We start from the raw sequence: 22,921 nt of genomic DNA, 5'->3' as shown, positions 1-22,921 counted from the left end.
TTTGAAAAGTTCCACAGATTAAGCTATTTTACCGTTAGAAATAAAATATTCTGTCATAAAAACCTAAAACAAGAAGAATGTAGCTTTCACATGCTTTTTGTTTTGTTATGATGCGATCATTTTTTACTGAGATACAGCCTATCGAAAATTACTAAAAAAATCACGATTTTTTTTGTTCCCTTAAATTTTTGGGCTAGTGTATGTACTTGAGAAACGGATAAAATGTATTTTTGCATTTAAAACTTTATGTACCTAGATTGTCTCAATGTTGCAACTTTTATATGTATTTTAAGTGCAAAATATTAAGATGCTCTGTCATTTTCCCTGAGTCTGAACTCTGAAGTCCTTTATCTTGAATATCCAATCAATAGAACCCAAACTATAAGCTTTTTAAAACCACAATTTGTTTGAATCGTTTTGTTTGATTTTTTGTTAGTTTGAATCGTTTGAAAACTCTCGAAATCACTTACATATACAGGGTGATTCAGGAGTAATGTGCCAATAAGCTAGAGCGTGTAGGTTGGGAGACAAGAAAAAAATCGTATGGGAGGGGGGGGGTCTATTCCCTCTCGTTTAGCGGGAAATCAAGCCATTTTATTGCATAGTTTTTGAAAAATTAATTTTCAAAAACTATGCAATAAAATGGCTTGATTTAAAATTTTTGTAAAAGACTAGGCTTTACAAAAAGGTATAACACCATATTGTAAGTATAACCGTTGATTTTTAATAATTTTTTTCCAAATTAAGTCAATTTTTTTTAAATTGCCCCTCCCCTAAACGAGGGGGAATAGACCCCCCTCCTATACGATTTTTTTCTTGTCTCGACCCAACCTACACGCTCTAGCTTTTTGGCACATTACTCCTGAATCACCCTGTATCATGAGTTCTGTAATAACCTGTAATTCTTCAGCAAATAATTAATAACAAACACAACTTTTCGGTTGACAAAACAAAACTAAAAACTATTTAATATTTTTCAATAACAATCTTTCACTATGACTACACAGTATATTATTAATTGCTTTGCAACCTTAATCAATATGATACAGTGTATCTTCTACTGACAAGGTCGCCACATCCCTCCAATATTTTTTAGCTTAAGCTTCAACCCTGAATTCCTTCATTCGGTGGTGTCTTCAACATCATCGTTAGATTCGTGGATTGAGGCATCCAAAATACCTTCATTATTTGTTGCCTCATTTTCTGTTTGAACTATAACTGGTATTTTTTCTTATGGGCAAACCCATCACCAAAAGGGGTTTTCCGCTTGTCGAACTTTTTTTTACATTTCTTAGCAAAATGACCTAAAAGTTCACAACTATTGCATTTTCTAGTTTAAGCTGGACAGTTAACACGATTTGATGAGTGTCCCATTCGCCCACATCTCTGACATTCATTATCTTCGTTTGGAACGTTTAGTTTATGAGCCGGGTGGATGCTGTTGATCCCGCTTGACGACGGAATCATAACCATCGAATCTCTCTGACTTGCAATCTGCTCATGTACTCGGCACACATCTAGCACCTCTTGTAATGAGTGTTCCTTTTCTAATAAACGTTTCTTTAAATCTTTAGAAGCCCATGTGTCAATAACTTTATCTTTTATATTTATTTCAGTAACTTCTTGTTTGGTTTCACCAAAAGAGCATTTAGCTGTTTGATTTCGAAGCCGCAACAGAAATTTATTGAAATCATCTGGCTTGAGTGTTCTGAACAGATGCCTCTCAAACGTTGAATTTCTCTTTGGAGAAAAATAATCGTTTAATTTTCTTACCAAAACCTTGAATACATCTTCAGCAGCATTGTCGTCCTCAGTAGTAGCTTAATCGACAAATGCTCCAGGGATATTAAAAATTACCTCCTGCAACTGTGGTCCTCCTAGATGCAAGAGTTTATTTTTCTTTTTAACTGGATCGGTGATTGCTTCGGAATACAAGTAAATTAACAATGATCACTTTTCCCATTCTGACCTCATCAAAGACTTATCGATGATCTCACAAATAAATGGTTTTATTCCTGCAGCGCTCATTGTTTTTCTCCTTTTTTGTCTGCTTTAAATGGTTAGCAACTAAATATAACATGATCCCTTTCGATTCTTATAATGCAATTTAATGCCTTGGTCAACAATTGAATGTAACCCCAATCGATTTTTTTTTTTTTATTTTCCTTGATCGCAATTTAGTGCATTTGGTCAATAATAGAATGTAACCCCAATCAAATCTTTCTTTGGTCAACAATTTAATGTAACCCCAAAGCAGATATTTTATTTTTCTTTCTTGATCGCAATTGAATGCTTTTGGTCCACAATTAAATGTAACCCTCAATTGAATTGATTCCGGAAAAAAAATGATTAATATTTTGTTTTATCCTCGTCGCCAATTGTAATAACCTGTAATTCGTAATACGTATAAGGCCGTGTGTGAATTGCGTTAAATAGTTAACACCGTGTAAAATTTTTGACACTATTGGGGTGAATAAAAAATTTTCAGCTGTATGGCTTTTTGTTTAATAATTTTCTCTGCCTCTTTTCTGCTATGAAACTCCTTTTTAATAAAAAAAAAAAAACAAAACAAAACCATCTGCAAAAAAAATTTAACCCAAACTTAACCCAGAGCCCAATAAATTTTTAACAGCTGAAAATTTTTTATTCAGCTCAATAGTGTCAAAAATTTTACACGATGTTAACTATTTAACCCAATTCACACACGGCCTAAGATACGAAAAACATGATTTCATAACCATTGTTTGACTCAATTGACTGGCCAACAGTTTGTGATTTGAATCATATCTTTAATATTATCTTCGAAATAAAAAACATTAATAACGATGCTCACTTTAATCTCAAAAAAAGTGTAGGTTTTTAAACCATTCCTTGCTGTGCCATAAAATGGTGTGTTTAGAGGATTGTAACAAAACGAAACAATTAACTGAATAATTCACTTTGAATTTAAAATTATTATTGATGCCTTCCATTATAAAATACCATAAGAAGTCTTTTCATAATGTTTTAAGCATGGCAAGCCATCAAATATGTAAAATTTCTTTTCTCGTATCAAACAAAAAACGGATTTGGTTATTTAATGAGAGTTTTACTTTACATTATTCATTTTAAAATTTTCAATGCTCATGATATATCGTCAGTGTTTATGTACGTTTAGCCTCCTATGTTCACCAGAAGCTTTCAAAGTTGATTGTTTTCAGTTTCATTGTTTGGATGGTTTTAGCGCAATTCTATTTTGATGAAAAAAGTTTTGAAGCTGTTTGAAGTACTGGCAAGTACATACTTTTCATTATTAAATTTTTGAACATCATTATTGTTGGGTTTTATTACTTTATTTTTAAATAGGTTTGGATTTTATTATTTAATGGGATATTATCAGAACTAGTTTTGTGTTAGTTTAGGTTGTGTTTCACGACGTCTGAAAAAGTTTCAAGTAAATAATCTGCTTCGAACCTGTCTGTCATTTAAAAACTTTTAGTCCAGTCATTTCGTCGAAAAAACGGCTTAGAAATGCAAATGAACCGAGAAAGCTAATTTTTGGATATGTTGTAGGGGGTGCTTAGAAAAGCTTAACTTGAAGTTTTCGACCAAGATTTCTTTTGAGCTTTTTCCGCAATTTTGCTTTTTTGTAGCTTTTAATATGCTCTACAATTCATGCCTGGACATTTTTTGCGTATCATGCATCGATCGAAAAAGTCAAAAATATAGGACATGACATTTGTTTTTAACATTATCTAATTTTTGGTGATAAATATCTAAAAAATTATTGAGACTTGTAGACCCTGTTCAGACCTAGAATTTCGTTTTTAAATTTTTGACAAAAATTACAACCTCAGCCGGCCGCAAAGACGTTGAGTCCGCGCCTACCACCAAGCAAGGTAGTTAGGTTAGTTAGAAATGGCTGTCAGGAAAACGACTGACACACTTAGACCACATTTTTTAAATAAGTAAATTGAATAAACTTAGAATTTTGAAATTTTGAAATTTATTGAAAAAAAATTGACATTTCAAAATTTTAAGTTTGAGGCACAGTTTTTCAAAAACACTTTATTCAATTTAAATACATTACCTAGGTACACGAAATAATTTCAGTTAAACATTTGGAATTGAATTTCTTGGTGACTAATTTTTCTTCGACTTACCATTTGAAATCATTCACATCGATCTATTTTTGTGTGGAAAAAGTAAGTTTCTAAAAAAAACTATTGCTCATTCTCCATCAGTTTTCAAAGATAAGAAATGACTTTGTGCACGATTAAAATCTACTTTATTCCAATCACTTCTGCATTAATAACTCAAAATTCGTGATTTTTGCGTTATGACAGTATTCAAGTAAATGAGCGATATGTACCTATGTATGTTTCAAAAATAAAATCCTTATTTGATTACCTAAGGACAGACACGCATCGTTTGAATATTATACCCCAGTAGTCTCGTTTTTCCATTACCAGAGTGGTCAACGAATGACTAAAAACAGTTGAAATGGAATATTTAGAACTTATGTTGGGCTTTGTCAGAAATGTGGGTTTGATGTGAATGTATGAGTGTATAATTAGTAATTAATATCTAATTAAAAAGGGTATTTTTAAACGTATTCGTTTCTATAGCATGGAAGTTGAAAGCCACATTTTCCAGCACAATTGTTGTGGTCCACTGCAATTTAAATCGTGCCATCACCATCAATTTGAATGAAATCGTGAAAATCTTAATTTTGATACCCAAAACTAAGAATTATAATACATACATATTTATGTGTAATACAATAACTATTTGTCTCACGCTTTTGAAGAAATATTCGTTTTTTTAAATACTAATTAGCCCAGGCAAATTATGTGTTTGGGTGTATGTCCTGTATAAACATATGATACATGACTTCAAAGTATTTTTTAATTCTGATTAAAAAAAAACTAGAATCAAGTCAATCTGACGTCATTGAAAAAGTAATACCACTTTTTCATCTGTCAACTCGAATAATCATAACAGTAGCAAACTTACTACCGAAAACACTTTATAATTTAAAAAATTTCTACAAGCATTCATTCCGAGGTTAAACCCTTATTTGACTGGACTAATACAGTGCGTTTCATATGTATTTATAGTCCACTACAAAAATCGTAAAACTTTGAAAAAAAGCTTTAAAGAAAATAGCGAAACCAACAAAATCAGAAAATTAAATCAGCTGTCACTCGCGATGACGTCAAACGAAAACAAAATTGCAAAATGTCATTTCATATCCAACATACCTGTATTCTTTATATCATGTTTTTTTTTTTGAATAAATCACTACGATTTGTATTGGACTGTTATCACGTGCCAAATGCAGCTCTTATTGATAATAAGATCGACTTATATTCAGGGCTTGAATGATATGTTGCTACCTAGTATAAAATAAAACCCATAGCGTTTCTGAATTCTAAGAACTGATCCCGAAAAGGACAAATACAAATCCGTAGCCTACCACGCCACTAAAAAGATGCTTAAAATTATACTCAAGACTGCAATGTAAACCTTCCAAGTAATTTACACTCCACTTGGCGAGCGTTGTATTTTGTTTTTATAATTTTTTGATATATTTTTCTTTTCAAGAAACCCATTTCTACATTAACTTGAGTATCTTTTTATGTTAAAATAACTGTTCTAAAGTAAACAAATCAACCAAGTGCTGCCGTTCATTCTTATACTACGCTTGTGTATTTTTGGTTCACAATTTACTTGGAACTCCGTATCTTCTCACAAATTTGTTATGTTTGGGTACAAAGTTTGTTGATAATCTTTAAATGAGATTACTTAGTCGTCAAATATCCACAAAACAAAATCTCGTTAGCTGAAACCCCAGTATCCGTTTAAATTTCATCTTGGTACATTAAACATGTTGGTCGCTTGGGAAATCTATACTTTTTCTACACAGAGGTAGTCAAAGTAAGGGAAAGTTTCTCCTTTCCATTTTCTTGTCGAAATTTGTTTCAAGTAACTTGTCTAGGATATACTATTTTTATAAGTTTTTTTTTTTCTTATGAAATGTTTCTTCTGGTACTTGAGATTTACTGCAATGTTAATTCTATTTTTTTTTTTCAGATATAATTCATGGAAAACTTTTTCAAAACAATAGGTTTCTCGAAATTGACTTTGCACAAGGAAGAGATATTCCACCTGGTTACACAACTAAAATTGCTAATACATTACAGGAATGGTCAGATGCTTGCGATGCTATTTCCAAGTGCATTGAAGAGCAAATTAATCGAGCTAACTCTGAAAAGGCTAAACGTTTGAAGAACAAAGAGCGCATAGATCAAGAAGTGAGTAATTTGATAATTCACCATCAAAAAGTGTTGATGCATAAAAACATCGCATCTCCATTGCAATAATGACGTAGTTACAAAATTTTAACCAAAGTAATTTTGTGTCAAAATTTTACCTTTATCCTCATTAGGTCTTAAATTAGAGCTTTCATAGAGACAAATAGAATAATGCTGTATATTTTGAAAAAAAATAAAAAATACAATCACTTCATTATTGCAATGTGCTTGTGCATGTCAAATCATTGAGCATGGAATGATAAAACGTACTTGTTGTTGTTTTTTTTACTTCGAAATCCCTTATTTGGTTTTTCTTTAACTTCGAATTTCGATAACTAGGGGTCACTATAAATTTGCTCTATATTTTCTTCTGTTTCGCGTTTTTCAACTTCAATTTATTTTGGTAAAGTTTATTTTACTTTTTCCTTTAGTTAAGTGCATGGATAAATTGGTCAATAAAAAAAATCCTGAGTTTTCGAAGATACGAAATTCAGATTTTGTTTAAGAAACACTTTAACTTTTCTTAAATAGTTCATTTATTTAATTACTTATACAATTACTAAAACTAATGATAATTTAATGATTAGAGATGTTGTTTGATTGGCGGACAATATTCGAGTGAGTGCCAAAACCGTTCAATTACATACTTGGATTGCTAATTCAGAGCGTGCAGAGCTCTTAAAAATGTTTTATTTTTCAATCCAAAATTATTTATCAAACATTAGTCCTCGCGCTATCAGGTGTTATTATTCAATTACATGTATCCTTTTCTACATAAAGCACCAACTTGATAGCTTCAAACATTGATTAAATGGAAAAATTGTCAAGAGAACAATCAAAATTTTATTGATACGAATTTGAACCCAAACTTTAGAACTTGGTAAACTTTTACATCTCAATACTTTTTGTGCCAGCATAATTTCAACATAGGAGAGCTTGGCTCTTTTTTTAACAGTAATGTTTTTGTTGTGATAATTTTAACCAAAACCAATTTGTGAATAAAATTATAATACATGATTTTATTCAATCTAGTTGCATTTAACTTGTTTCTTTTATTATGTACCATTTAAAAATGATAATACGCAAGCAGTTGAAAACATTGTTATGCCAAAATCTGTATTTCAATTAGTCCACTGTTGTTATGATGTTAATGAATTATTATCGTTTTGACATTCATTACTTCAGCCACAAATTAAAATCAACAATTCCGCGGAGCACAGCAGGTCACTAAGGGTATCATAAATGTTAAATTAATTGCTACATTCCCTGAATAATACAAATGTCTCTTGTTGTTCATTTCAACCAGCCTTTTAAACCGCATTTGCTTTTACACAAAATTCAACACACTCACTCATTCCAATATTAGAGAAGTTGTGTTAGTTCACCAAAACAATTTATTACCAAAATGATTCAGATCAACGAAGGGTTAACATAATACAAAAAAAGACTCACATTCGGTTCTCAATTGGGTGAGTATGTAATAAAATAAAACTGACTAATAGTAAAACTAAGCCTTTTGCTTAAGGTTATTATTTATGTTCGAATATGTATGCATAGCATAAAACAATGGCAGTAAACAGAATAAAAGCAATGAATATTTAATTACATATATAACCTCATAATGCAATACCTATTCTATTTGAAAATTGTAATTTAATGGATTTGAAATTTTTTTAGCATAAAGTGGTTAAAAAAATGTATATTTTAAGTGGACATTTTAAGATCAATACCACTTTTTAAAATGTGCCTTCATAAAAGCAAAGACCATTACACATATAACAACAATTAAATATTTTTAAAGCCCGCTAAAGAAATCATACTTTAACTTATTCTTGGTATAAGAGAATGATATACCTAACAAAAAAATGTCATCACAATGTTCTTTCTGTCCAAGAATTTTTTAAACTAAAATACTTGGTAAATGGAATTTTTTCTTTTCAGTATTTGGTTCGACGGAGTTCAATAGTTTTATATATAGTGCTGAATTAACAGTGAGCAACTCACATTTAAGTCTAATACGCTATATCTCTTTTCCGTATAGTCGCGATTTTAAAGGACAAACCACGATGAAGATTCACAAAATTAACAACAACAGTCGTTGGTATTATACAGCATATGACATATGATTTTTAAATAATTTATAATTTTTGAAAATCAATTTTAGAATATCAAAACACGGACAAAAAAAATTTAGCCTATTAGCACTTGTTCCGTGGTTGTACAAGAATGTTCTTTAGTGCCTATCCATCCTAGAATTTAGACCTCTCTAAAAAAATTAAAAACTTGACTAAGTGTACTTTCATAATCAAGGGCACATTATACAAATTTGTGGGGTCGCTGATTTCGAATGCGTTTGTCATCGACAGCTGCAAGATGTCAAAATTGTCTAGGGTTGCCATTCCTTCAAGTAATAATTATTATAAAATACAGAATAGGTCTGTTTAGTGAAAAAAATCTAGGACAGAACAGATCAGAGCAGCACAAGTTTGTTAATACTGTCAGAACAAGAAAGAACTTCGTATTTAACCTAATTCACAGTTATCTATATCAGTTGCAAAATTTTAAATACAAAAATCTTTTTTTGAAATGATTTTTCACTCAAATAAATGGTTTACTAGCACTTTTAATATTCCCGTATTTTTTCGGTGTTATTAATCAAAAATTCATAAGAAATTCACTTTTTAAAATCTTATTTTCTTTAATTTTTTTTCACAATCAAACAAACAGCTGATAATTGACACTTTTCACTCACTTGCTCTACCCTAAAAGTAGGGGCAGAAAAACTTGAAATTTTCTGTGCTGAAAAACTTCATGAAACATAAACTGACAGTTTGTAGAACAAGTTGGGGCCAAATTTTTTTCATGAAACACAAAACTTGTACTTTTCGAATCTTTTCTGTGCGGATCACATTAATTAAACAGACCTAATATGAACAAAAAAAAGCTAAAGTTTGTATAGATTTGGTCAAAACAAGAAAAATATCGTAGAAGGGGGCGTTAATTTACCCCAGCCTAGACAGGGCATCATATTTTTTTCTACACAGAGAAAAATAGACCACATAAAATAGAACAAAAACAATATGATTTCTCTATGGTTTTCATCCAAGAAAGAAAACTTATTAAAACAATCGGGTTTTCCTTATTGTTTTAAAATCCTATATAGTTTTGATTTATTAGCTTTCTTTTTCTCACATATTGAGTTAATAATGCAGGTGGACAGGGAGCTCCCTTATTTGTAATTTCAATTTTCTGTCTTTTTGCATGTTTTATAATTTTGATTATGTTCTGTCAGTAAGTAAATGAGTAAATAAGGATAAAGGGCCCAGCCTTTAATAATTTGATGGTTTTCTATAATTTCGTCGACGTTTCGCGCGTGTTTACACGCAGAACAAATTTATTGTTATTCTTTTATACCTGTTTATTATGTTCTATAATAATATTTTTAAATAAAATTATTAATAACAAATATTTTCTTTCATTTATTCTTTAGTTGATTAATCTAAAAAAGACTTTAAAAACCCAACTCAACGAATCTGATGATGTTATGCAAACAGAATCACGTGAATCATCTACAAGTCACGAAGCTCGTAAAAAAACATGTAAATCAAAGACAGCACGTCCTTCTGGTAAGTCATCATGGTTCAAGCCTTTTACATAGATTGTTACCTGTGTATTATTGAAGTATTTCAAGCTGACATGTTATCTTCATTAAAATTATGTTAAAGTTTTCTCGTTTATACCTACATTTGTATATACAAAAAATAAAATCATACGTGTCTATTAAAAAAATGGTAGTTCATCAAAAAAATTACTTTATTTTTTTCATACAAACATTAAATTTATAAGAAAAATTATTAAAATAATTCTTTTTAGGATCTTTTAAATTTTCATCGCTGGGAAAGTAATACAAAATTATTTAATATCACCGCCTCTCAATTGGATTTCGAAATATTTTTTTAATGGATCCGAATTCTGTAAATGGAAGGATGTGTCATCTTTTTTTATTATTATTTGTAATTCTCTTTTGAAATGTTTTTTTTTTTTCGTTAACTCTGAGTTTGAATTGTTTAATAAATCCTACCTCTGATTTTTAAATAACATAATAATCGTTGTTTCAATTTAATTTTAAGTAATTTTTTAAATAAAAAATAACTTAGAGCGGAGTTCACAATCGTCCCTCAAGTCAAAAATTTACTCAAGTGAACATTTGCTCTCGGTTTGGCCCAATTCAGCTACTCCTTAAGTTAAGAAAATTTTAGGGTTTTTTTAACTTTAAGCTTATAAATTACAACTGAGGACATTTTGAATTAAATGCATGAGCAAACACTCAAAAAATTCATCTTAGACTTGTGCTTGAGAAAATTTTTTACTTGAGTGACGACTCTGAATTCCGCACTTAAAGTCAGCGATTGAAATGAAAATTTTAGGAACTGCAACTCCATTGAAAATTTTAGCTTTGAAATGAAAAAATTAAAAAAATCTTTAATTAAGCCGATGGACCAAATTTCCCAAGCTGCAGTGTTGCTAGTCGGTAGATTTTTCTTCGGATTAGATTAAAAAGTAATGTTTATCTTTAATTGAATTTCCTAAAATATTAATAGGGGAGATCTGCTTAAGATGACATACATTTTCTATTAAGGGTGAAAATAAAAAAATCCAGAGCTCAGCATTGAAATTGAAATTAATTAGTCAATAAAGGAAATTGCCTTTGCTAAATATAATTTTTGTAGATCTGCTTAAGATGACATAGTCGACAAGACGATATAGTGGCATTTTCTCAGCAACAGGTTCTGCAGAAGATATTTCCGTTAAGGTGGGTACAATGTTGTATCTGAAGTATTTTATGAACATACAATAATTTCTGTCTTATGAAGTTTTTGTTTTAGTTAAGTAGATCGTGTAATTTTTATGATTTAAAGAAAAAGACATTATTAGCTTTAATTTGAAATTAAAGTCGCCTTTTAATTCGGTAAGTTGTAAGGGGCGCAGCGTATTATTTGAGACTTTTTCGTGAATTATTCGTAGTTTTGCATATACTTTGGGCCATTGTTAATAAACTATCAAGCTTTTTCCAAAACATCGTTTTATATTTAAATGCTAATAACTCTTATTTTTATTTTATAGTGAAAAAACTCCTTAACTCATCCACCAAAATACCAAAAAACAAGACTTTATGAAAAAACTCACTTTTATCGCTTCTAACCTTAAAACGGGCTGCATGGCAAAACTGCCAGACTTTCGCCCGGAAGACCTCTGAATTTTGATAGCTGACAATAGCACCTTTAATTTGACACCAATATTGTCTTTTAACTCTATGAAATGCACGATGCACTTTACCACGCCAATCGTGCCAGGATGCGAACGGGAAGACCTGTGGTTTTCGTAACTACTAATAGCCCTCTTTCACTTCCCATTTGAAATTTTCTTTAGCTCGATGAGTTGAGCGTTTCAGCAGTGGCCGCCCGCTCTATATTTTTTGTTGTAAACAAATAAATAGAAAATTTTGAGAAATTGAAAAATAAAAATTGAAAAATAAAATTGTTGCATTTTATCACTCTAATTTTCAACAGTGAGATACCACGTTGGTTAAGCATTCGCCTAGTAACACAAGAGTTGTAGGTTCGATCCCCAGCGGCTGTCCATTTTTTCTATTTTTTTTTAATAAATTGATGTCTTTTTTGAAAGTTGAAACAACTTTGATTTAAAGATGTTTTTATAACGGTAAACCACTTTAAACTAACGATGTTCTACTTTGATTTTAAAATTATCGTCTTCAACGCAAAATCATCCCGAAAAATAGTTGAATCAACGTGGTTTTTGTTGATTTTAAGTTGTTTTTTCCCTCGGTGTATGTATGATTTTTACCCTTTTCCTAGGCAGTGGGTTTCTCAAAGTCCATTAAAATTAGAAAGAAAATATTTTATTACTACTACTATTATTAATATGCCTAATACCTACTCAAAGCAAAATATTCAGCTTATCTGAATTCAGTTGTAAATATTTTGTAATAAAAAAATTAGACCTCCTAGCATGCACCAAGCATATTCATACAATTATTACACTGTTACAAAAAGAGGGTATCAAAATATACGCGGGCGGAGACCTATCACGTTTTGTAGAGCTAGTCGCACTGATTACGAAACGGTATTTAAAAAGTCCCTAACACCCTAACACAAAATCTGGCGTTAGGGGCAAAAAACGGTTTTTTGGACCTTCACCAATTTTACGATTTCAACCCTGATACAGAAATTCGAACGTTTGGGCACAGAACAAAAATGTTATTTTGGCACGTAGTACGATTACTTGGGGGCCAGGATTTGATAACGGTTTTTTGTAGAGGAGTTCAATACAATCATGTTTTACTATTGGAGGGAGGGGCAATTTTTTAAAAAAATTATTAAAATAAAACAAAAAATTATCAAAAAACAACAACAACATTTCCGAAAGTCGTAATTGTACATTTATTTTTACATTTTTAAATCAATATATTTCAAGCAATTGTTTTTGAAATAATCGATTTGAAAGTCAAAAATAGGCGAAAATTAAAAAAAACAATCATTAGTTACTATTTTTGTCCAGACTGTGAATTTTAATAAAAAATTGACTCATACAGAAAACTACCTCAACTGATTCCTTATCGAACAGAGAAAACTATGTGTTTCTATGCCTTCTAGGTTTTGAGTAAATTGAAAAATAAAAAAAATAATTTGTAAAAAGAAAATGTTGATAAAATTATTTTTCAATTTTCTCAAAACCTAGAAGGCATAGAAACACATAGTTACAAGTGAAGCTAATAAAAGCGTATTACAAACAACACGAAGCTGCGGATAAGAATAGAAGTTAAATCCATCTGCGGTTTGAATTTTTACATAGTGGGGCGGGTAGCATAAAAAAGAGGTCAATTGTGCGCTTTATGATAAATGCATGAAATTAACATCGTTGGTAGTATTCAAAATAATAGTCATTTTGGTATTGGGCTACCTTGTATTCCATCTGGAAGGGTAGATACAAGAGTTTTTCTGTTTTCACTCGCTTTTTTGCATATCAAAGTATAGATAATGAATAGGGCGCAGTGGCGAGGCGTGAATGATTTCAAATGGTAAGTCGAAGAAAAATTAGTCACCAAGAAATTCAATTCCAAATGTTTAATGCATTTCTGCGTTTCAAGCCATGAAATTAAGCAATTCCAACCAATTGTCAAAATCATTAGATATATATATATATTTTTTTTTTAATAAAGTTTCCATTAAAAAGTGTGCAAGCCTACTTTTAGTAATTAGAATTTAGAAGAAGTTTTTTTCTACCTATATAAGTGCTAGATCAGAAAATCTATCTTCTCCTTGAGAATGTCTTAAATATGTATGCATGAAATCGCCTTAGAGCTAAAAAGATCTCTCGACGTCGACAGAAGCAACAGTTATATAGGTGTATACAAATCATTGAATAATTACAAATAGAAGTGGACACCCAGGGAAACTTCCGCTGTAAAATTATCGGCGCTAATATCGTGCGTTGAATAAAAAAAGCAAATCCAACAATCCAAAAGCAAAGCCAATAATCCAAAAGCAAATCCAGCAACCCAAAATCAAATCCTAAACAGCTTATACATATAGATAAAAGTTTTCCTATTTCAAAAAGTGGAGATAGCCTAGAAGCCTAGAGGATAAGGTGAATGTGTGTTAAGTTTACCTGCCTAGGTTCGAATCTGACGGGAAATTGAGATTGTTTTTTTTTTTTTTTTTTTTTACATTACTAGAATAAAAATTAATTAAATTTCTCAACAAAAATCTCCGCAAAAACAAAAAAAAAAAACAATTTCAAATTTTACCGGTATTCGAACCTAGGCCAGTAGGAGCAAAAAGCATCGTCCTTGTTCTCTAGACTAATATGACTTTTCAAAATACGAAAACTTATATCAATATAAGCTCTTTGAAATGTATAATAATAAATTATTAATTTTTTTATGAAGGTTTAAAAAAATTATTAGTTAAGACTCAACTCGAAAATACAAAATAGTTGAGGCGCAAACATGTAGTTCATCTATCTTCCGGTACTCTTATAGTTGCAGAGTAATCTGCGGTGTCACTTCTATTTGTAATTATTAAATGATACAAATCTTTAAGTAAGAGCGTCCTGCGTCCTTTAACTACGATTTTGTTTTCTTCATAAAACTAAACTGATAAAAATTATTTGGCAGGTGGCCATGGCACAGAGGAATAAGTAGATGACTTCAGAGCCAGACATCGTGGGTTCGAGCCCAACGGTCGGCTCAGAAGTTTTTTCTAAATCGCCAGCTTAACTGAAGCCACCTGTGCGATAATATGAGACAATTTTCAACTATGTCTCCTCCTCTGTGCCACGTAGTTCTATGTTATATGTTCTTTCTTTGTGTCTATCTGTCCTTCTCTTTGTCATTGTCTGGTGTTGTCTCAGCCAAATGGCCTCAGTTGCCGCGCTGATAAGTGTCAGTAGTTCGTACATTCATGTACGAAGTACTATGTATATAATAATAATAATAATAATAAAAATTATTTGAATCCTCTAAGGGAAAATAATACCTATAAAGTAACAAAATAGATCTTGAACAAAACCATACTTTTCTAAAGGATTTTCCCGAAGTGAAAATTGCATTGGACCTTCACGTTTTTTAAATACTTGAATAGGTATTAACTGGTAGAAAACGTTATTTTTCGGTACTTTTGAAGTGGAATTCTTTCAACGTGTATTTTTTTAGAAAACTAATTTTTGAATCTCAAAAAGTCATACTCGTATTTTATTGCAGGTACCTATAAAAATATATTTATTTCTTTTCAAAATTAAATTTTTTCAAAAATTATTCCAATTAGAAATTTATATTTCAAAATCTTAGAGGTTAGCAAACGACATTGTGACTTCTGAATTCAGAACACTAAATTCTAAAAATTCCAAAGCAAAGTTCTTGCTCTCGACTTTTTTGTTTGTCGACCAATGATATTAAAGTCATAATCAAAACACTAAATCTTACTACCTAAAAATTTTTACAATTTTTGCATCATCTAATTTTTTATTATGTATTTTCAAAACTGCACTGCGTTCTGCTTGGGACGTACTGAATTCAATTGGGGCAGTTGTGCCACTTCATGGAAATTGCAGTTATTTTATGCACTTCTTGTCAACAAAAATGCCTTATGACATTAAATACAACATCCACGCATATTACTTATCACAGTGGATACCTTTGACATATAAAAATTCAGATAATAAGTCGGAAAGGAGCGTGTTATTTTCTTGTTCTATACCTACCTTTTATATTTTCCTAACTGCTTTTCTTCAAATAAAACTTACCTAACGCAATTCACACATGGCCTAGGACGACATTTTTCGGGTTACCTTTTTTTTTGCTCTAGCTTTGTGTTTGATGTGAGTTGAAAAGCAGATAGGTGTGTAGAGTATAACTGAAGCAGAGTTGTTGAAATAATGTTGAAAGCGTGTGCAGGTGTTGATTTAAATTATATTCATGTTGCCAGAAGTATGTTGTTGAGTTTGAGAAATTCAAAAGGTAAGACGGAAATAATCGACTAATATGAACCCTTCGCCACTGATAGGGCGTTCCTTATTTTTGAATCAAGTTCCTAAGTTTCTAAATAATAAAACAAAATTCCCTTAATTTTTTCAGATTTTTATTTTGACGCTAGATGGCGCCCCAAGAGGGTTAAAGTCTTTTCTCATTTCAAATAAGTATGTGTTGACTTATTAGGCCGTTTTTTTAGATAGGTATAGCCTTATTGTTCAAGTTTTTGATGAAGTTCTTTTCTATATGAAACACCCTTTTCAAAAAGGTATAAATCATTTTTCTAGGACCAGGGGTTTAGTCAGGACATGCATGTCTTTTTTGGGTTTATTAAACCAAGCATATTTTACTAAAACAAGCATATGAGTAGCATGAAAAATAAAACCCAAAAAAAGACATGCATGTTCTAATATCTAAAAAAAAATGACCCCATAAGTCAACATATACCTATTTCAAAAACAAAAAAATTAACCCTCTGCGGGGCGTCATCAAAAATAAAAATCTGAAAAAATTAGGGGATTTTTTTTTTATTATTTAGAAACAGTTTTCCCACTTAAGAACTTGATTCTCTAAATAACGAACGCCCTAGTAATGAAACATGTTTATTAATACTATACATGATTTCGAGGTATTTTTAAATGCCTGATCGAATTAAATTAATACCGAAATGTCTCAACCATCATGTAAAAAGTTATTGGACTCTTCATGAATAGTCATTTACTTTACACTACAAAGTATATTTGTTTATTTATTCCTTCATCTTGTTATGCATAGGTAAGGACTTATACCTACCTAAATTTTTTTTTCATCGTCGATATTTTGGAAAATCACTGCGGATAGCTTTACCAGAAAAACACCTATTGATATTTGGGAAATTCTGTTGCAGAAAGCTTTGTACAAAAAATCAGCTATGTAGGTATATGCAAATTCAATTCTGCGTTTTCTTATAAAATTAATTCTCATGAAATTTATAAAATATAAAAAAAAAACATTTATTCGTAGGAATAAGACTTAACTGGGGCTTATCTGGCTATTGAAAAGTCGACGCTTTAAATAATTATTGTGTAATGTTTTTTTATTTAAAATAGTTTTATTTCAATATTTTGTTCAACAGGTTCATAACTATTTCAACTTTGTTTGAATGTTTAAAAAAATGAATTTACATGTTATTCCAACAAATTAAATTTGAACAACAACAGTTCCAACTTGTCCCTTGGCAACAAATCTTGTCGCATCGATCACCTCTCTGCATGTATACAAACAAAAATAAAACAATAAAATGTGATGCGTTTAAAAAAAAAAAAAACTGTCTTACCCATCGTTGTAGTTAGATTGAATTGATGTTGTTATAACTTCCACCCTTCTGACGGTTGGGAAATATGAACTGATGTCAATAGTTTGATCCGTTGTTCCCAAATTCAAAATGATAACATACCTATCACTACCTTGTGTGTATCTAAAAAACAAAAATTAAATTTTTTATAGAAATTATAGTCGTTTTTTATTAGAAACTGTATCCTGTGCCCATGTTCTGTAACTTTTATCACTGGCGATAAAATATTTTAATGACCTTAAAATCCATTAAACCTCATCAAAATAAAAGAAATTTTGTTCCAGATCATAATTTCTTAATTCATAAATTCTGAATTTGAAATAAATTTTGCTTTATTTATGGAAGAAAGTGGATTTTAGAGACGTTGAAAAACGTTTATCGCCAGTGATAAAGTTACAGAACAGGGGCCCAGGGGTGGAATCGGTTAACATCAAAAAATTACTTGCTCCATAATTTATAGTTAATTGACTTCAACTATCGCGTTAGCCGATTTCACCCCAGGTTAAAAAGCATTTAACGCTGTTAAGCAACAAGTGATTGCTTTTATTTTATTATTGGTAATTGTTTGTTGTTGAAGGAAACAAAATTTATAAGTTCAGCAACAAAATTACTTTCTGCAAACCACAATAAACGAATACTTTTGTTTATCCTTAGCAATCGTTTGTTGTAGCTTACCCTATTTAAATATAATAACTTACGAACACAGTTATTAATTAAACACGGCTTATATGTGTAGAATACATATATCTACTTGTATGAATGTTACCTGCTATAAATGACAATATTATTCACTGATTTGATGTCAAGATTATATATGTCCTGCATTGAAGGTTCTTTTCGTAGGCGAATGAGCTTCTTGAAAATCTGCAAATGACTGTGTGGAGCTCTTTCTTGCATTAGAACATTTTTGGTTTTATAATCTCCCGAAACAGGCAGCCACGTATCATTGCCTTCCGTAAAACCTATATAAAAACAGAATTAAACAATAAAATACCAAATTTAATATAAAAGAATATCAGAGGTATCAATTCAATCATATATGTAGCCTTTTTGTCGGGTTGTGACTCGATAAATGAGAAAAGTTAGACGTACAAAAGTATGCCCTAACCTCACATATTCTTACAAATAATATCATACCTGCGTTAGAGGAGGCATCCCATTGGAAGGGTGTTCTGGCTGGATCACGGGAGTAATCATTGAAATTATTCGGGTTGGCATTACATGCTTGTGGATCGACAGTGTCGGCCCAACTAATATAAACATCTGTCATGGCTAGTTCCTCACCATTATAAGTTACAGCATTTCCAGGAAGCGTTTGAAGCATAATATTGAGCAAATCAGCGCGTTCAACCCCAAATCTTGACGCTAATCGTTTGTTATCATGATTTCCCAATACCCAATTTGGATAAAAGTCCTTTCCTTTCGGCATTGCATTCAACCATTTATTTACATTTGTCACTACATCAGTTGCTTTGCTGTCCTTGTTGATGTTACCCATGAAATCAAAATTAAATGGAACATAGGACCCTTTCCTCGTGCCACTGCCATAAAATTTCATCATATTTTCAAAGCTAGTGTATGCTTCTGTGAGCAATATTTTCGTATCACTTCCGTTTTCCTTTTTATAATTTTCAGCTAGCTCACGCCATTGGTACACCATGTCAAAAGTTTCTGGTCGATCATTGGTATAGATGTGCTGTAAATGACAATAATCATCTGGATCGGGACAACCGCTAGTTACTGCTGGTTCGTCTGGATAGACACCATTGGAATCCAAGTCTATTTCGAACAAAAATGGACAAGCGTCAATACGGAATCCGCTTATACCTTTAGCTAACCAGTAACGCATTACATTTTTCATTTCCTCAACTACAGCCGGATTGCGATAATTCAAATCGGGTTGTTTTATTGCAAATTGATGAAGGTAATATTGCTGTCGTACTTCATTCCATTCCCATGCGCTATATCGAAACGCACTGAGCCAATTGCTTGGAGGTTTACGTTCGCCAGTAACTGGGTCTACAATTCCATTGTGCCAAACGTAATAATCCTTGTATTTTGGATCTCCATCTACAGATTTTTTGAACCATTCATTTTCGTCACTGGTATGGTTTGGCACAAAATCTAGAATGATCTTCATGCCAATTTCCTTGGCTTTCTTAATCATGTTTTCAAAATCTTGAAGGGTTCCATATTCTGGGTGTATTTTATAGAAATCAGAAATGTCATAACCAAAATCGGCCATTGGTGATTTGAAAATTGGGGAAAGCCATGCTGCTGTAAAACCGACATCCTTGAGGTACTGAAGCTTTTCGGTGACACCTAAAAAAAAGGTTGTTAATATTAAAAAACTCGAAAATTCTAGTGTTGGAAAAAGTGGAAGCAAATGAATCTATTGTATGTAAACGTAGGTTATTTATATATAAAATAACAAAAATAAAATAATATTCCTTAAATGATTTTTGATATTCGAAATTTAAACTATCATGTTTCAAGCAATACCGTTTTAGCTACACGGAGAAAACATAACGCCAGGGATAACTTTACTTCTAGTATTTAATCAGAATAAAGTTGAATATACCAGAAATAAAGTTAAATATACCAGAAGCATAGTCATCCCTGCCTTATTTTTCTCTGTGTAGAATAAAAAAAAAAAACTGCTTGATATCGAAGCTTCGAATATACGGATTTTTAAGACGCTGCGCTGAAAGTTCACTTCCTGATGGTACATATTTGTTTCCTTTCTTTAAATATTTGCACCTGTAAAACAACTGTCAAGAAGACTTAGGTCGTTTTCGATTGGACGTCCAGAAGCATTTGGAAGTCTTCTGAAACCGTTTTATTGACTTGAAAATGACAGCAAGAACGCTTCTCAGAAGAGAAATTCTCTTCTCGATTTAAAATCAGAATCAAATCAAGCAGCACTAATACATGAATATTCAAAAGTCAAAATAATCACTTAATCAGTATTTTTGTTGGTTTTTCATTCAAAATGTTATCTTTTTTTCTGTAATTAAACAAACAAACGCATTATACACTTGCTTAAAATATTCTGCAAACCAACTGATCCATTAATTTGTTGAATATTACCGTTTTTGAAAATAAATTTTTAATATTTCGTTTGCAAGGAAAAAAAATTATTTATATTTGACATTTGAAATTTCACAGAATAACTAACAGAATTGAGTGGAAGCGATTTGACCTGTACCATTCGATTTCAGAATGAGTGAATCCTTGAGTGAAACCAATCGAAAACGATATTACATTGTATATAAATTTTGATATACAAAGGATATTAGTTGATCTAAAATGATTTTAAATCAGAATCCACTCAAAATCCAATTCAAATAGTTTTTATGAATGAGTGAAACCAATCGAAAATGACATTAGTCCTAAGCAGAATTTGAGTTTAACTCACCGTTTAGATCCCCGATTCCATCACCATCAGTATCCCGAAAGGAGCGCGGATAGATTTGATAAAAATTTCCGCTTTGCCACCAATCAGCATTTACAACCACAGTTGCAATTACTAGGACTAAGCCTAGACTAAGCTTCATTTTTGCTATTTATAAGTTATTTTACTTTGAAACGTTCTGCATCGATTCGACACAGAAACTCGAATAACTATTAATGCTTTATGTAGACAATTACTGCCTCCTTTTATAGAAACATCATTTAAGAAGTATACACTACGTTCAAACGTGCTTATGTTATTTACTTTAAGTTACATACTTTCGTTCATATAATGAACTATCTTTTAAGAATTGCAGTCATCAATTTTATCTTATTGATTTTGTTCGGGAACATTTTTTTTGAAGTACGTGTATGGTAACCATGCTGTTTGCATTATCTTTTTTTCATTTTTTGTAGTTAATCACTTCAGAACTCTTACGTTTAATTCTTCAAAGTTTTAAGAGCTCTTGAAAATTATCATGCTTTCTTAATTTTTAATTCTGATTCATTCAAAAATTGGAAATAATTTGGAAATTAAAACATTATTTCAATTAACACATTTTTTAAATGTTGAGAGATAACTTTTTTTTAATTTCGTTATCTTTTTTAACATTTTGTTTTTCAATTTTTTAAATTTACACGTCTGTTGTTCTTTTTTCAAAAATTATTTAAAACTTATTCTCATTTGGAGAGACAATTATTATACAGTAAAACCTGTTTAATTGGACCACCCTTGGGACCGAAGAAAAGTGGTCCGATTAGGAGGTGGTCCACTTATAGAGGTTCCTTTTAAATCGGACCGGTCCATTTAGAAAAAATTTTCTCTCATTCATACTGGACAAAATTAAGGGATCAAAAAAAAAATTCCAAATTTTTGGGCAATTTTCAACAGGCCGTAACTTCGAAAGAAATGGTCGTACAAGAAATCGATAAAGAAGGAAATTGTATTTCCAAGTGTCTAGTTTTTGGATTAGAACTTTAAAATTTGTTAACCTCTGCGGTTTTTGAGTGATCGCAGAAAAACCAGCAACAAAAAAATTTTCAAAATTTTTTTAGTTTTTTTTTTGGTCTACGAGCGTTTTTTAGCTTAACCACTATAAGGATCGGATACTTTCTTCATTTAGCTTTAATTTGGTTTTTTGAAAACCTCGATACGTCCACTTCTCGCCGAGATATCGGTCTTCAAATGGAAAATGATCCTTTTGTCTTTGATTATCGATATCTCAGCAACCAATGATCGCACAGAAAGTTAAAGGTGGGTTTCAAGAACTTCAATGAATTTTACTTAACGACTAGCCATTGCTTTTCCGAAAAAAAATTTTTTTCTTATTGTCACATGAATTTGAAAATGCAACAAAAAAAGGGCTTTTGGTGGTTTTTTGGAAAATCGAGCGCTAGATCGAAAATATTGAGGGAACCACTAATGTTAAGTGTGCCTTTTACAGTTAGGTAAATATGGGCACAAAAATCCTACAAAAAATCAAATTAATCCAGCCAGCCGTTTTTTTGTTTCACTCGATCGAATTTTTGAAAAAATTAAAGGATCACGTTTTTTGCTCTGAAAAGCTCAATTTTTTTTCTCATTTTTTAATGAGAAAAAAATTGTTTTTCCTAGCTTTTTCCACATTTTTGCTCCAGAAAAAGCTTAAATTTAAAACAAAAAATAAAATTAAAAAAAAAAAAAAAATTCAAAAAATAAAAATTTTTTCTCTTAAACTTTTCAAGAGAAAAAATTACAAAAAATTTTTTTTTTTTAATTTTTTAAACATTTTTTTTTTGAAATTTTCTAACCCACGTAAAAATGACAACAAATATAGGTACCAACAATTTTCAAAAAGCTTTTAACTTTAACTTTAACATTCTTTTTCAAATCAATTTCACAAAACAATCAACTTCAAAAACTCTATTGCACTGTCAAATTGTTTCCTTTGCCAAGAAACGAAAAATAAAATTAAACATTTTGAGTAATCCCCGCCTATAACAAATGTAACTTTGCAAAATTGGCAAAGAAAAAAAAATGGGATGCATATGTATAAGAACATTGAACACACATGTTTCATATTTTTGACTTTTGGTCCAATTAAACAGGTAAAAAAATAAGCAAAGAATGTTATAAAGGTGGTCCATGGTCCGATTAGCAGTTGTCCCGATTGTAGAGGGATATTTGTATGAAAAATAGCAGGGAAAGCATTAAGTGCGGTCCGAATAGGAGGTGGTCCGATTATAGAGTGTCCCAATTAGCAGGTTTTACTGTACATACTTTACAAAACGATATCACGGATATGACAT

General features: G+C 31.0%; 2 protein-coding genes across 2 annotated transcripts in view; one reads left to right on the top strand and one right to left on the bottom strand.

The window, feature by feature from the left end:
* Nucleotides 1–10,349, top strand: part of LOC129916449 (COP9 signalosome complex subunit 7) — a 56,881-nt gene extending 46,532 nt beyond the window's left edge. The window contains exons 4-6 of the mRNA XM_055996426.1: nucleotides 6,076–6,296; nucleotides 9,787–9,922; nucleotides 10,170–10,349. Coding sequence (XP_055852401.1) covers nucleotides 6,076–6,296; nucleotides 9,787–9,922; nucleotides 10,170–10,201 — 389 coding nt within the window. The 3' untranslated portion in view covers nucleotides 10,202–10,349. The remainder of the gene's footprint in view (nucleotides 1–6,075; nucleotides 6,297–9,786; nucleotides 9,923–10,169) is intronic.
* Nucleotides 10,350–16,903: 6,554 nt separating this feature from the next.
* LOC129916421 (maltase A1-like) lies at nucleotides 16,904–20,823 on the bottom strand. The gene is made up of 5 exons (XM_055996346.1): nucleotides 20,598–20,823; nucleotides 18,317–19,501; nucleotides 17,946–18,141; nucleotides 17,162–17,302; nucleotides 16,904–17,092 (listed from the first exon to the last, which is right to left on the bottom strand). The coding sequence occupies exons 1-5, from the start codon at nucleotides 20,734–20,736 to the stop codon at nucleotides 17,026–17,028; spliced, it is 1,728 nt and encodes a 575-aa protein (XP_055852321.1). The 5' UTR covers nucleotides 20,737–20,823; the 3' UTR covers nucleotides 16,904–17,025.
* Nucleotides 20,824–22,921: the final 2,098 nt, after the last annotated feature.

Source organism: Episyrphus balteatus, chromosome 1 (assembly GCF_945859705.1).
Source record: "Episyrphus balteatus chromosome 1, idEpiBalt1.1, whole genome shotgun sequence".
NCBI classification, from domain to species: Eukaryota; Metazoa; Arthropoda; class Insecta; order Diptera; family Syrphidae; genus Episyrphus; species Episyrphus balteatus.
This window is presented reverse-complemented; position numbering and strand designations above follow the sequence as displayed.